The sequence below is a fragment of the Zosterops lateralis genome (assembly GCF_965231275.1).
Source record: "Zosterops lateralis genome assembly, chromosome: 17".
In the NCBI taxonomy this organism is placed as follows: Eukaryota; Metazoa; Chordata; class Aves; order Passeriformes; family Zosteropidae; genus Zosterops; species Zosterops lateralis.
In genome coordinates, this window is record NC_139777.1 from 8,773,164 (window position 1) to 8,788,903 (window position 15,740).

At 41.1% G+C, this 15,740-nt stretch overlaps 1 protein-coding gene across 2 annotated transcripts in view; it reads left to right on the forward strand.

Annotated features, from left to right (window-relative positions):
- Window positions 1–15,188, forward strand: part of DGCR2 (DiGeorge syndrome critical region gene 2) — a 59,137-nt gene extending 43,949 nt beyond the window's left edge. For both annotated transcript variants that reach the window (XM_083873915.1, XM_083873916.1), the window contains 8 exons: window positions 588–713; window positions 1,848–2,058; window positions 3,034–3,110; window positions 5,023–5,199; window positions 6,668–6,871; window positions 11,191–11,343; window positions 11,786–12,022; window positions 12,804–15,188. In XM_083873915.1, the coding sequence (XP_083730041.1) occupies window positions 588–713; window positions 1,848–2,058; window positions 3,034–3,110; window positions 5,023–5,199; window positions 6,668–6,871; window positions 11,191–11,343; window positions 11,786–12,022; window positions 12,804–13,045 (1,427 nt within the window). In that variant the 3' untranslated portion in view covers window positions 13,046–15,188. The remainder of the gene's footprint in view (window positions 1–587; window positions 714–1,847; window positions 2,059–3,033; window positions 3,111–5,022; window positions 5,200–6,667; window positions 6,872–11,190; window positions 11,344–11,785; window positions 12,023–12,803) is intronic.
- Window positions 15,189–15,740: the final 552 nt, after the last annotated feature.

Genomic DNA, 15,740 nt, shown 5'->3' on the forward strand with positions numbered 1-15,740 from the left:
GACCCTGAGATGAGGGGGTGTGGGGGTTTATTTCATAAGTCATCAACTAACTTTTCATTTACAAGCTTGAGAGTGGATAAAAAGCCTTGTTCTTCTGGCTGAAGATGGGTCTCCTTTCCTGGTTTTAATTACATCCTACATCTCTGGGCATGTGTTGGAAAATGTATTGGAGGAGTTGTCTTATGTCCTTGAACACACAGCTAAGGAACAAAGCAGCTGGAGAGTGGGTTGTTCGGTAAACAGGAACAGATACAATGCGCCGGGGATGATGCATTTGCTGCAGCAGTTGGAATGATGAGCAGCGAGCCCTGTGTACAATTGCAGGCTGTTGAGAATCTGCCAAAATATTTAGTTTACCCTGCACAACTCATGTAATGGCTCTTTGTTTCTTTTCAATTGAAAGTGTTTCAGTTACCTGCTGAGTAAAATGGCCAAGGTGTTCCTGCAGGGACCTGCCATCTTTGCTTCCCTGAGTGATGTATCACATAGGTCTTGAATTAAAACCCAGAGAAAGTTGAATGAAATGAAATGAAATCTGCCTTTGCTTGCATCTTTCAGCAATACTAACTATTCCTCCTGATCCTCAGGCTTGACAGGGGACCAGCAAACTTACCATGGGAAGGAGAATGTGGACTCAAGGCACATTCGAGGGAGAGGAGGAGAGACCACCCGCTTCCACACTGTCAACGTGGCACAGCCTGTCCGCTTTAGCAGTAAGTTGCAGACTGGGAAATCTGGGCCATCTTTCTGCTAATTAATTTAGAAATTTATGCCATTTTTTAAATGAAAAGTTGATAGTCTTTTCTCTGTCATAGCTTTTTGACCAACTTTGACATACAATCAAGTGTTTGTGCATTTCTGTCTGTCATGTGTGATTTATACAGCAGACCAGTACATGCGAAGAATGCTGTGTCCCTGTTAATCCACTTTTTGTGAAACCAGAGTTGCAATTTTGTGTTACAACTCATTGCATTTATAGAAAGCCGAATAAAGAGGCTTGAGAACAGAAGTGTGAATTGCAATGAACAGAAAAGAGTTTCTGAATTTAAAGTTTCTTAGGTAATGCAAATTGCATTGTGCAGATGCTAAAATCATATTTCACATCTGTTTTAAATGTCATCTTCCTGTCCTGTGATTCTTTTTATTGGTAACTTGTCACCTCCAAGAATGTCAGTCAAAAGCCCATGGGCCTGTTTCATCCAGAAAAGCCTCAAGGCTTTAATTTCAGGTTCCCTCAGTTGAGTTAATTGAGAGAAAGCAGGGGCAGCAGTTGACACCATCACCTTCTTACTTCCTAAAAATCTGCTTTACAGTGCTGTTTTTTCCAAAGTCACCAAGAATTTCCCTGGTACTCCTATTGTCTTTAATGATTGATTCTGGGAGCAGGGTTATGTGAATTCTATTGAGACTGTAAGAGTAGGTTGAAAACTTCACAGCAAGTTGGATGTATTGCTAATCACCTAATAGAAAGACACAGTCATTAAACTGGCCACCTCTGGGGTTTTTGTGCTGCTTATTTTTGCTTGGATTGATCAAATGTATTGGTTTTATAAAGATGTGCAGGGAAATGTCTTCAACAGTAGATGGTCAGTCTTACTTCAAGATTTTAAAGGCTGTGACAGTGTGGTGGAATTGTACTGGAAGCTTCATCTTTTTAAAAACATGTAAAAAAAAATCAGCATTTATGAGGAACTGTAGTAGAGTAAGATTTCAGGGATCTGTGATGTGTGCACCTCCTCCTGCAGAGGTGAAGTGTGCAGACAGTTGTGATTATTGATGAAGATGCATTATCTGAAAGATCCTAATTTGGGGGGAATGGTTTCCCTTCTATTCTTCATGTTTCCTAGGAAAGTGCCCAACAGGATGGCACCACTATGAGGGCACGGCCAGCTGTTACAGGGTGTATTTAAATGGGGAGAACTACTGGGACGCCGTGCAGACATGTCAGCGGGTGAACGGATCCCTGGCCACCTTCACTGCAGACCAGGAGCTGAGGTTCATCCTGGCACAGGAGTGGGACTTGGAAGAAAATACATTTGTCAGGAAGGATCAGCAAAGGTGAGTAGGAAGGACAAAGATCTGGTGTTGCAGAGGATGGTTTCTGTGTGGTACAAATACTGGTGATTGGGTTGAAAATGTAATGGTAAAATTGCCATCAGATGAATGTGCTGGTTGGCTGTTTGGCAGTGCCCCATCTGCAGTTTATGTTTGAATTAATATTAACAGATAATGAAGAGATAATTCAATTCCCCAGAGTCTTTTTATCAGCAGAGTCTTCTTCTCTTCAGGTTGTCTTAGCAATGTACAGGTAGGTATTCTTGAACTGCATTGGGGAGGATGGATTTAACAATGATTGCTGCTGCACTACCTTGTTTAGAAATAATTATTTCAATTTTTCAACGAGATTCTGATTTCCTGAAGTACTAGTAGCTCTAACAAAGAGAAATTTTGAGATTTGAATGAAGTTAAAAAATAATTTTGAGTGTCAATTACCGTGTTTGGGTAGCTTTAGATATTTCCTTCTGTTGACAACAAACAATTCTTTCTTTTTCTGTGTGTGGGTTTTTTGTCACTCATGGGCTGCTGTGACTGATCACCAGGAGTGGCTGAGTAATGGTGCACTTCTGTCTCTGGAGAGTTAAATGGTTTGATCGAGAACAGTCTGACCTAAGTTGTTTATGTTCCGAAATAGTTGACTTCTGGATGCTGCTGTTTGATTTTTGGGTTTGAGATACTGAAGTGCTGCCATGACAACAGAAGAAGGTGGTGCTTCTGAGTAGAAATAAAGGTCAAAGTCAGTTATAATTTGTAAACCTAGAAAAGTACTAAGTAGTCTCTCAAGTATTTTCCTCTGTTCCTCAGCTGTAGTCTCGCTACATTGCTGATGTATGGGCCAGAAAGATGAGGAAAAAGTCTTCTGATTATTTTGAAAATTAGCTTTTACATATGAAGACATTAGAAAATTCTGTGTAATTTAATTTGTTGGTGTGTTTTTGGCCTGTGTCTTTAGAATGTAACTTAATTTGTTTGCAGGTTCTGGGTGGGATATCAGTATGTGATCACCAATCGAAATCACTCTCTGGAAGGGCACTGGGAAGTAGCTTATAAAGGTGAGTCTCTGAAATTACTGCTAAGTTCAGTGCCCATGGAAACTGTGTTAAAGCATGAATATGATTTGCAAGAACAACATGACTTCTTTCACTGATAGTCTTGAAATAGTACAGGTGAACTGCTTCCTTTTGCAGGGTAGAAGTGGGAGAGTTTAATACTCAACACACATCCTGCTTTAAAGTTTAAGAATTTTTATGGGTTTTCACGCTGGCATAGAAAGAACATGTGTCAGTTTATGTGGGCTTTCCCCTTGACTAAGATGAGAGAAAGGAAGCTACTCTGTAATTTCTTATTCTTTGTGGTGGATGTTTAGATGAGCTGCTGATTTCCTGGTTGTAGTATTTGCAGACTAGTGTGGCATGTTTGGAGGTTTTAGCTTTTTAAAAATTGGTAGAATTTTATATACTACTAAGGCAGCTACTAAAACAACCGTTCACTACTTGAATTTTTCAGAATTTACACAGATTTTTTTTTTTGAAGTATTTCAGGTAGTTTACTTAAACCATATTAGAATTGGCATAATCACAGAAATATGTCTCATTTTATGTGAAAAACTGAACATGAATTTGATGGGCATCATTGGCTAAAGCCTTTCAATTGCAAAACAAGCAGCTCTGCTGAAAATGCAAAGTTATGTTTCTACACCTTGTTTTTTTTATTAGCTAATTCAGTTGAGAGATTTGTTAAAGTCATAATATGACCTCTTAGGTGTACAATTGCCTGTGTAATTCCTGTACTGGTTTAGGTAATGAAAAACTTAGAACCAAGGTGTTGTTTTATAGGCATCAGCACTGTGAATTCCAGTGTAGCGTTTTTAAACTAATTTGAATAGTTTTTTTCTCACGCATAGTTTTCAGTCTCCATGGAAAATCTGGAAGGAAAACTTTCCTTTAGGTACAGACACATAATCATGATCAGAATTTTCAAACACTTGGGTCTTGAAAAATGCTTCCTTTGACACATGAGTCCAGAGATTCTCCTTAGAAGGAGGACCTTTCTTTGCTCTTTGGAAGATGACTGCACTGCCATCTGCTGACAGAGTGGTCACAACAGGGAGGCATGAATTACAGAAAACTCATCCTAACTTGATCATTAGTTTTATTTAATTTGATGCGTTATATGAATTTAAACCTTCTCAATACCATCTAATCTTCTGTATTCAAGCTTTATATTTAAAAAAGAGATGCCTCTAGGAAATAAAGTAGACAGTAACATTCAGTAGTTTGTGAGGAAGTTTTCTTAGGCTTGTACTGAGGCAGACTCTGAATTGCTAATACCTGCTTGAAAAGTGATTTAGGGTTCCATAGTTTGAAAATTTTAATTGATTTTTGTGACGTGTGGAACATAAACCCTCCAGAAGATGCCCTCAACACCTTTTGTACTGTTTGGAGGCTCCCAGGATGGTGTTTCGTGATGAAAAGACCAAACTGTGGATGCCCTGGTGCATCCCCCTCCAAACATGGAACGGCTCTGCGGGGGCTGCAGTGTGGATGCACATCTTTAGAAGCAGTGGTGGGTGCATGGGGTGCCAGGCACAGGATTGCTGTGTGGGTTCTTGCTCCACTGGTAGCAATGTGACCAAACTCAGTGTGGTTTGAGGAGATGGATAACTCTTGTCAGGCAAACCGCATGGGGCTCTTTGAAGCTGCATTTGTGGGGATGTTGGAGTATCACTTCTCCTGGTTCAGTGACAGAATTACCCAGTACTTTGAAAACAGCAGCCTCTTTTCTGTGTGAGTCACCCCTTCTCTCCCAGCTGTTTGCCTTCCCCCAGAGCAGTGCTGCTAATGGGAGCTGAAGCTGGAGGACTCTTTGCATTGGAGTTGATGTGCATGAAGTGAGTGATGTTCCAGAGCCTCTCTAAAGCTTTCCATGCCCACAGGCTGCTTATGCCACCGTATCTTGTTGCAGGCTCTTCAGAAGTGTTTTTACCCCCTGACCCTATCTTTGGTCCGGCTATGTCTGAAAAGGAAAACGTTCTTTGTGCCCAGCTCCAGTGTTTCCTTTTTCCTACCATCCGGCACCAAGGTTTACACAGCTGGTATGCTGAAAACTGCTATGAGAAATCTTCATTCCTCTGCAAAAGGAGTAAGTTCAGTGTTAACTGTGTTGTGTGTTTAAATATGCATATAATAAGTAGCTGGAAGTTGTTTCATTACCTGTTCTATTTTTACCCAGTGAATTAGGAAAAAAAAAAAAACAAATGGTGGAGTCATATTTGTGCTTGATTTTAATAAGTTAGAGCATCATAATGTGTGGCTGTCACACAGTACAGAGTTTTAGTAAAAAATCATTCGGCAGCAGTATCAGCCCCAAAGTAAACTTGAGCAAAAAAGTTTGTTGGGGTTTTGTTTGTTTGTTTGTTTGTTGTGAGGTTTTTCTGTTTTTGGTTTTGTTTTGTTTTGTTTTGTTTGGGGGGGGGGTTGGGGTTTTTTTTGGGTTTTTTGGGGGTTTGTTTTTTTGTTTTGTGTTGTTTTTTAATACTGTATTAGTAAATGTTGTTCTTAAGTAATTAATTTAACATAAAAATGAGGAAACACTTATTTCTGTTTTATTTTGCGTATAGCAAATTCTACTAAATTCTTTCCAGCCAATTTTTTGAACTAGAACGGAAAGATAAGTGGGAGCTCACTGTCGTAAAAGTGGAAAAAAATCGGTTTTTGTTCTGTATCTTGCATTCCTGTACTCCAAAAGCCTTGGTACCAACAGAGGTATTTGCACTATTATCAGGTAATCTTAAACATTACCTGATCAAGATGGTGCTTCTTTGCAAGGAGAAAACTTGTTTAACTTTGAGGGTCATGAAGGGTGCAAGTGACTGTGAGAGGGCAGCTGCTTCCTCAGAGGTTTTCATGACCAGATTAGATAAACCCCTGGGCAACCCATTCGTATGTCATGGCTTACTCTGCTTTGATCAGAGATTGAGCTGGAGACCTTCTCAGTTCTCTTCCAGTCTTAGCTTCCCAGTGGACCCTGATCTGTGCACAGGGTGGAGGGGACAGGCCATCGTCCCTGAGCAGCCATTCCAGCTGCCAGGTCCCAGCACTGTTTTCTCTCTCTGGTTTTGGCCCCTGCCTTTAGGTCAGTGGGCAAAAGGCGGCTAAACTTCCCCTGCTGGGCAGGGGTCAGGATGCTGCTAGGATAGTGGAAGTACTATTTCCTGGCTCTCTTTTTAAGTCCTGGCCTGTTCAAAGGCCTTCAAATTTGGTCTAGAAAAGATGCAGCTTTTCCTAATACCAGGAAAAAGGAAGGGAGCTGCAGCAGGCTTTGGCAGTGAAGGTTAAGCTTCTCAGAGCACTTGGTGTCGTCTGTTTTGGAGATGATGGTTGGAAGTGTGTCAATTGAAATACCTAAAACTCACCTTGTCAGTGAGCTGAAAATCATCTCTGTGTCCCTGGAGACCATCCATTATCTTTCCCACTCCTGGAGATTCCTTTTCCAAGTTCTTTAATGTGAAGGTCTGGATTTTAACTGGTGGTCTGCTTATGTTTACAAACCACTTAATGCAACAAATTAAACTGGATTCCATGGATATTGATGTGCCATTCTGTTCTAGGCCAGACTTGTGTTGATATCAAAGACAACATTGTCGATGAAGGCTACTATTTCACTCCCAAAGGGAATGATCCCTGTTTGAGCTGCACGTGTCACAACGGTGAACCTGAGATGTGTGTAGCTGCTCTGTGTGAGCGGCCCCAGGGCTGTCAGCAATATCGCAAAGACCCGAAGGAGTGCTGCAAATTTACTTGTTTAGACCCAGGTAAGACTCTGTTGCTACAGATTTGTAAGTAAAAATCAGTTGAGTGCTCAGCTTGGGTATCCTTGTGTATGGCTTTGTTGGAAAGAACACATCCTTGCAGTGCTGCTACATGGCTGGGTAAAACCACCCCATGGGGAAAGGTCTCAAGTCATGGGAAATATTCAGGCTGTGTCTGGTAAAAAATGAGTTATCCCTGCTGCTGCTTAGAAAGGAGAAGCAGTAGTTTATTTTCAGTTTGGAGAGGGACAATGCTGTGGGTTTTTAGCAGAGCATCTGGTACATTTCCTTTGTCATGTTTAGTTGTCATGAAAACAAAACACTTTTCTCTTAAGCACTAATGAAGCATCTTTTTCTGGTCATGAGCATATTTATGTGTGTGGAAATGTTCACACAGGGATCATGTGGGAAGCAGAGTTTTTAAATGATACGGAGTTTCAGTAATAATCAAGACCTCCAACCTCAGTTCTTGGATTTGGCATATCAGTGGAGGTTTTTGTTTTGGATCATTAAAGTTAATGAAGTTGACTTTGAACTGTTTGTCAGTCACTGTTTTGGGGAGGTTATTTTTTCAGTACAGAAAGGAAGTGTAGCTTATTTGGAGTTCTCCGTAAGGGTAGTAAGATACTGGAGCAGATTGTTTGTGGAATTGCTTTCTGTGCACATATGCAGTGCCTGGTTGGACTCTCTCCTGGTCAGCCTGCTCTAGCTGATGCTGCTTGAACAGAGGTTGGACTGGGTGATCTCAGGATGTTCCCTTTAACCTCAGCCATTCTATGGTACTGGGTTTTTTGGTATTTAAAATAACCTAATCTTATCTGAGTGCATTAAGAAACTATTGTTCTGACCTCCTGTGGAAAACATAGGTCAACTCTTCCCATCAGAGGCTTCTATTTCAATTTGTTACAAATAAAGGGATGCTTACTGGCTTCCAAATTTGCAGTCTTACTGGTCTTAACTAGAGAAATTAATCATTAAAAGACACTGGCTCACGTTGTGCCTCATTTGTTTTGTGGGTTAAGCTTAACAGATGTTTGCATCTAGTGTGGCAGGTCTGTCAGTGAAAGAGTGGGGGAAAAGCAGAAGTCTTCCTCCCACTCTTATCAGCTGACTTAAGGCTTGGGCTTCACTTTTTTTATCATCAGGAACAGTGTCAGCAAAGCATCATCCAGCAGACAGGATAAGATGACCTGGGATAACCTCGTGTTGTGTTCTTTAATCCTTGCTTATTGCTCTGGGTCTTAACTATTTCATGAATACTGATTTGAAGAGTGTATTTTATCACATCCTTTCTCATCCTTAAGCTCTTCTTCTGTATTGATGCTAAATGAGACTGTTTCATTATACTCTTGCTTGAAGTGTTCTGCTGGATTTTTAAGTAACTTAGTTTTTTAGAGAGGAATAATCAAGGAGTCATCCAACTTCTTTCATCATGAAGTTACTTCAGCTAGTGATAAACACTGAAAAATTTAAATTAAACATTTCAGTTTTCCTTCTGGGTGGTTATAAATGACTATTCCAGATGACAAAAATTAATGAATTACTTTCTTTAATCAGCATGTATTTATCTTTGTCCAGTTCTTTCATGTATCTTCCCTAAGCTCTGTTGCAAAGGAAAGAAACCAGTTTATTAATCAACACTAAGTAAATTAATCACCCAAGGAGAGACCTGGGGAAATAAATCCTGCTGTTGGGTTGGCAGGTAATCAGCTCTTGCAGTGTGAGTGGGTGAGCAATGATTACAAGTGGTAACAAATATTACTGAAGGATTTGGTAGTAGGGGGATATTTCAGTGGTAGGAGTAAGCTGAGCAATCACAGCTATATTCACTTAAAAGATGCTTCTTATTTAGCCAAAGATAAAAAGCAGAGGAATATTTTGTAACCAAGGTAGTCTATCTATTGCTGCTCCATGTTGTGGTAGAAAATAATTTTTCTGTGGTGGCTCTTGTTTAGACAGACCTGCAACTTTGAAAACGTAGTAGAAGAAATAGAATACTTGGAAAGAACTGATGCGCCAAAGCATTTCTAGTGATTGAACTGGTGCGGTTACAGGGCACTGCTATACTGAGGGTAAAAACAAGTTTCCTGAAATAATTAATTTGGTATTTATGTGGGCTTCAGGTGTCTTTGGTGGTCTCAATCCCACCCTTAAGTCCATGCCCACTTCCTGCCACTCATTCTTGCACCTGCACTGTGCTGTGATATGGTTTTCTCACAGAAAAGTTCTGCCCTATCTCCACCTGGCCCCCCTTCTCCAGACAAATCTTGTTCTTTCTCATGGTGTGTTAATACCAACAGTCCTTGGTTATTAACAACAATTCTCATCTGTTATTACTAACAGTCCTTGGTTGGTTCCGCACCACCTCATTGTTGGTGTTTGAGACATACACACGAGCCCCTTATCTGGGAATTTAGAGATCAAAAGGATCTCACTTTGGACTCCTGTTTATAGGGTCACAAGAGAATGGGCTCTAGTTGTAGTAATTTTCCATCCTGGCTACAGTTGGAGACAGGAACTTCCTTTGAAGGTGCAATAACAAGAATACCATTCCAAGTGGATTGTTACTCAGGGAAGAAAAATAAGTTTCCAAGGCTGTTCATTAAAAAACAGATGTTCATTAGACACCTGTTAGTTCCTGGGAACAGACAATGTTTCTGATAAGCTCAAGAGGGCTTAGGCCAAGTGCAGGTCATGAGGGCTAGGGTTCTAATGAGCATTTCTCATCATAGTGCAGCCTGCAGAAGGGGGATGCACTGCCAGAATCCATCCCACGACTAAAATCAGCTTCTCTGGGCCTCTGCCCCTGTGTGTATATTTTACTAAAGGCACTTCAGTGCTACTGACAGACAGCCTTGACTATTCTGCAGTGATCATGGTGGCATCACCACAAGCTGGAGGAGGAGCAGGGGCAGGTGTGTGGTGTTCAGGAGTCTGTGCTGGCTGGGAGGTGTGTAACTGGAAGCTCTGTCAGTGATAGTTGCTAAAAGGTTTGACAGCAGCCTGGCTTTTGTGCTGCACAGCCGGATCTGAGAGGGTGTAATGTTCGAGTTTTATGCCTAGTGCACTATTTAATGAATTTCTTGTTGCCAAGAAGGCGTTACATAATAAATGCCAGCCTGTTAGCCATGTACTGGAACGATAGAAATTAGGTGGATTTTTCTGTTACTAGCACTTGTGGCAAACTAATACTTAAAATTTTTGTGAAGCTTTTAGCCTAGTTTTATAAGGAATCTTTTATAAAACTTCAGTTGCTGTTAGTGAAAGGAAAAGTATGGAGGGAGCTATTGCAACTGGAGTGGGTGTGGGAAAGGAGAGGTGGCCAGGGTCTGGCTGGGTCCTCTGGGAAGTGGCCCTGCAGTGACTGGGATGAGGGGCCATCCCTGCTGGTGCTTGTGTCCTGCAGCAGCAGGTGACCATGTTGTGAGGCCATCTTATCTGTTTCTTACCCCCCCTAACATGGGTGTATTTCTTATTCAGAACTCTAATGGGGAGTTGGTGCAAAGAACACAGTACATCATCTTTAGGTAATTTTTTACTTTGTGTAGTATCTGTGTGTGCATGTGCTGCTTAGGCATAACCAAGTGTGCTTAGTTGAATTGTGAAAAATTGATGCCTCTTGTGCCTGGTGCTGGGAGTACAGTGGTAGTTTGTTCACAACAGCCTTCCCAGTGTGGATCTGGTTAGCAATGGGATAGAGCTCTCCAACTCTGAGCTCCTGGGTCTGTTTCTTGTTCTGCCACTTGCTTTTGGTGTGACTCTAGGAAAAGGTTTAATTCCCATTCACCTTAATATCTTCAGTTCCTGAATGATGATTACCATGTTCCTATCATGTAGTGCTGCTAACCAATGTACTAGTGTCTTGTGGAATTTAGATAGCCACATCTGAGTGACAGTGACAGTGTTCAGAGATTTTTTTAGTGGAAATGGAAGGGTTAGGATGTTATATAGTGTATAGATATGCCAGTTCTCAAGCCTTTTCCTTTTTAGTATAATATCATCAGCCATGCAAGGGAAACAAGTGGATATGCAAAATGCCATTAACTTTTCTTTTTTCCAATTTTCGGAGGCTCGAAACCTTCAACGTTTTGCCCCTTTTCCTGAGGAAGATATTCTTAGAAACTTTCAGATCTTCTTGCAGTAAAACAATAAATCACCTGATGATTCATGATTTTCTTACATATTTGAAATATGGAGAAGTGTTAAACCAGGCTAATGAATCTCCACTCTTCATTTATGTCTCCGTTACTGACAGAAGAACATCAAGAAAAATGAATCTCAAACAAAAATAGCAGGCTGTTTTTCTGTGTTTTATGTAACAGATGGCAACAGCCTGTTTGACTCGATGGCCAGTGGAATGCGCCTGATCGTGAGCTGCATCTCCTCCTTCCTCATCCTCTCTCTGCTGCTCTTCATGGTCCACCGGCTGCGCCAGAGGCGGAGAGAGCGCATAGAATCCTTGATTGGAGCAAATTGTGAGTGTCAGCTCTCACCTTGTGCTTATTATTGACACCCTGGTGTGTGTAAAGGGGAGAAATGTCATCATCTTGCTTGGCCGTGCCTGTGTCTTGGTGGATTCTTCAAACTTGAACTTTTGTAGTGGATACTGGAAAAAGGTTTTTGTTTGTATGTGGTTCAAATCTGAAATGTCTTCTGTGTAGAACAATAGTCAGTAGTTTGAAGAGGTTAGAGTCAAATTTAGATGTGATGCAGGACAAACAGACTTGGAGCAGGTGGGCCTGGGTATTGTGTAATTGCAGCAAGTTGACTTGGATGGGTTATGTAGACTTTTCTAGGTCTTTAGGAGACATGAGTTCCTGGGGTGTGAAAAGCAGAAAAAAGTGTTGAGATCTGACTTAAACTGAAGAAGACAGCACAAGATAAAGTCACTCACTACTTTTCCTTCTCTTGAAACAGTGCACCATTTCAACTTGGGTCGCAGGATGCCTGGTTTTGATTATGGTCCTGATGGTTTTGGAACTGGCCTTACTCCACTGCATCTTTCAGACGATGGGGAAGGTGGAGCATTTCATTTTCACGATCCTCCTCCACCCTATACTGCTTACAAGCACCCAGATATTCAACATCCTGATGACCCACCTCCTCCTTATGAGGCTTCTGTCAATCCAGACAGCATCCTTTGTTCCACTCCAGGTATGCAGGCAATAATTTCTCACACATTTTCATTTTGGCTAGAGGATTTTTTTTTTTTTTAAACCCATAATCATGTGTTGTAGCAATTGTGATGGGAGAAGACAGTTTACAAAAAAAATCTCCAATTTCTGTGATGGAAAAGCCTTTTGTTAAAATGTGTCATTAAGCTTGATTTTTCTTGAAGGTTCTCTGAATCACCTAAATTAGCAGTGGAATCCAATCTGTAAGCAGTTTACTTCTTAAATCTTACCTATTTTTGAGCCTTACCTTGGATGGATTGGCTGGTTACCATTTTCCTACCATGCTGATACCATTTTTGGCCTTTTGAAGATAGCCTGATAGAGTTTGGTATTAAGAAGTAGAACAAATGTCAAGTACAAGAGATTTTGGATAAAATGTATCCAGCCTTTTCTCTCCTCCCTGCTTCCCCCACCCACACCCCCCAAAAATTGACCAAAAATACCACTTTCTAATGATTCACCCAGTGCTCTTCAGTTTTGCAGCTGTGACAGTCACATACTGTAGAAATCATTCCAATTTGGGATTTTATGGCAGCATATTTCACAAGATAAGTGAGCCTGATTAGTGCAAGCATCTTATTTATATGTCAAAGTTTTATTTTTGTTACACAATTTTCCTCGTTTGCAGTCTCATCTTGTTGTGCATTAGCGCAAAACCAGGAAAAACTTAGAGCTTCCAGAAATACAGGTCATAAACCTGTTTGGGAGCATGAAATGATAAACTTCACGTTCTGATTCTGCTTGTTTTTTATCCTTTGCAGACGGAGTTCTTTCTCAGGCTGTGCAAAGCAGCCCTCCATCACTAGGAAACTGTGATGTATCCCCACAGCTTACAGAGGGATGTCTTCCTCCCTCAGTTGGTCCTTCTCCAGTGGAACTGGAAGACTCTGCTGATAGCAGCACCTTTCTTGTCCCTCCTGACACACCCATAAATGAAAACACCCCAGCAGAAACTTTGACAGGCAGCCACCACAGCCACTGTTCCCTCAACACCATTGTATAAAAGAGTGAAACGCCCAGCACCGCTTAGAGTTCTAGCAACTGTTTGCACAAACACTAATCCGTGGCTTGAACTTCAGAAGGAATCTCCACTTTGTTTTTCAAACACTACTTTTATGTTCTAGATTAGGATTGTGCCTCTCGTTTTTTGGCTGTCATTATTCATTCACTAATCAGTTTGTCCTGTAAATACGGATTGTACAACTGCTCTTTTTTTCCATTGACTGTGGAAAGAAGAGCAGAGAATTCCTTTGACTTCTGAGGAGGTGAGAAGTATGGGTAGTTTGGGTTGGTTTTTTTTTATTTTTTCTTAACCTGAGAGGAATCAAAATCTGCATCAGAGAAAAGCTGCTTGGATTTGGCTGGATACCAGTGGACCCAGGAAAAAGACAATGGAAAAGAAGGATGGGGGCAATCACTGTTCAAGCAGAGAAGATGGAGCTGCAGAGGAGGGGGCTGGGGGCCTGTTTTATGGAGTGGGACACATGCCATCAAGAGTTACACTGTGTAAAACACTTGGGGGTTTGATCTGCCTTGATCAGAACACCAGAGGAACTGGAGGAGGAATGGTCTACGCAATATGTGACAAGTGGGTACTGAGAAAACTGGGATTTGCAATTACATTTATTTGTTGTCAGTAGCTGCAAAACCTCATATTGTTGGATAAGCTTCTGGTCCATGAAGAAAACTGGATCTGTGTGTGTGATGTCCCTTTGGTAGAACCCTCACATGCATTAGGAAGTATTTTAGGGAAGAGATGGGGAGCAATTAACTTTAATGCAGCTTGAGTTCACTGTATGAAGTCCCTGTTTGTTCTAATCCCATAAGAAAGATTGAGGTATTTTCTTTCTAGTTTAACTTCTTTATGGTGAACGGTTGCACAAAACTGGCCTGGATAAAAGACCACTGTTCTTGCTTTTCTTATTGCATGCTATATTTAGCATGTGTGTTCCCTCCTCTTCATTTCACTTCTTTACAGTTCTACAAATACCACTTAAATATGGTTATCAACATGTACCATAGGTGATGTTTAATTCTAATTGGACACCTGTTCCTTATCTCAGTCCCATAAACAGCCAACCCTGTTCTAGAGATTTCCCTTGTGCCCCCCAAACCATTTATCCAGGTCCCACGAGGGGTTATAATGAGGTTAGTGTACTTAAATCAATAAAGCAGTTTGCTTCAGTCTGATATGTCATCTTAAATTTCCCCCTCGTATTGAACTCTTTAAGCTAAGTTAATTTACAGATGGCAAAGATTCATTCAGTCCTCACAAAACCCAAAGTCAAGCACTGTTGGTTTTGATAATGAGTACAAAATAATCTTTACAGGCAATTTTAAATTTAAGTTTGAATTTCAGTGTACAAATAATTTACCCTTTTCTCCCATCCTCCCATTGCCTCTGCTTCTCCTTGACTTACTGTAACAGTCAGCAGATGAGATGAATTTTAAGGAATTTGTAAAGAATGCCTCTTGTGAGTGGTCTCCTGTTACCTTATGAAGGGCACAAGCCTAGAGGGACAGGAAGAAAACACTGCATGGAGGTGTGTATGTGATCTATTTTTCTAGTAATGATGAGAAATCATACTTGTATGACAAATCCTAACCCACTGTTGTGGTTTCCTAATGCAGCTGACTCTTTCCCCATGGAATATGCTGCTACTTTCTATTCCCTGTCTTGCCTAATGGCTTATACTGTACTTGGGGATTGGTCTTGACAATTCAACTCGTTTTGCACAGAAAACCGTGAGTTTGGTTATTGAGGTTGTATCTGGTGTCTTGATGTGCAGACACTTGCAGACAGCCCTGACTCCATCGGAGAGCGTGAATCACAGTTCTGGGGAGCGCTGCTGGCACACGAGTGGGAGGAAGCACTGGTTGGTGGGAAGCCTCTCCACCTGGAGCTGTTTCCACCACCCCATCCTGCTCTCTGCCCTGCCTGGCTCCAGCAGCAGTGGTACGAAACGAGAGGAGCGGTTCTCCACCCTGTGCGATCCCTGGCCGAGTCCTCCTCCGAGTTCCAAGTCCTGGTCTAATGAAGTGGATGGATAGCAGTAGTCAGAACCATGCATACAAATAATTGATCATTTCTGAAGTATGAGAATAAAACGGGTTTTGTGCGTTTTTGAGCACATTCATACGTTTTATACATTGTATGTACTGATTTTTCTTTAGTTTTATAGGTACGAATGCGTGCGTGTGTGCGTGTGTGTGTTTCTGGGTGGTGATATATATATACACTCACATATATATATATCTCTATACATACTGTAGACAGTAACCTTTGTCCAGCTAAGTGAAGCTAAGCACTGAGATAGAAATTAGGCTCTAGGGTTAATACTTCTCTTGAGCTGGCTACACTCTCTTGTAGGACAGGCTGTGATAGTGTACACTTAAATAGGATGCAAAGTCTATGCTACTACAATCTGTTTCTGAAAAATACTTTGTTAGCGGTGCAAAATAGAAATTTTCCAATTTCTTTTGAAGCCAGATGGAATATTTGTTCTTTGTAATATCCTAGCGCAATAACAAAAGGCCTTTTGGCTTGGTTCAGTCTCTGAAGCTGTATTTTGTGGCTGAGGTGAACAGATACCTTACCTCACATTTCTCCTAACACTGCGGGAATCTGTTCAATATTTTTATATTTTACTTTTGGTTCTGTGGTGAATTTTGTTTGCAAATAAGCTCTGTTACAACTG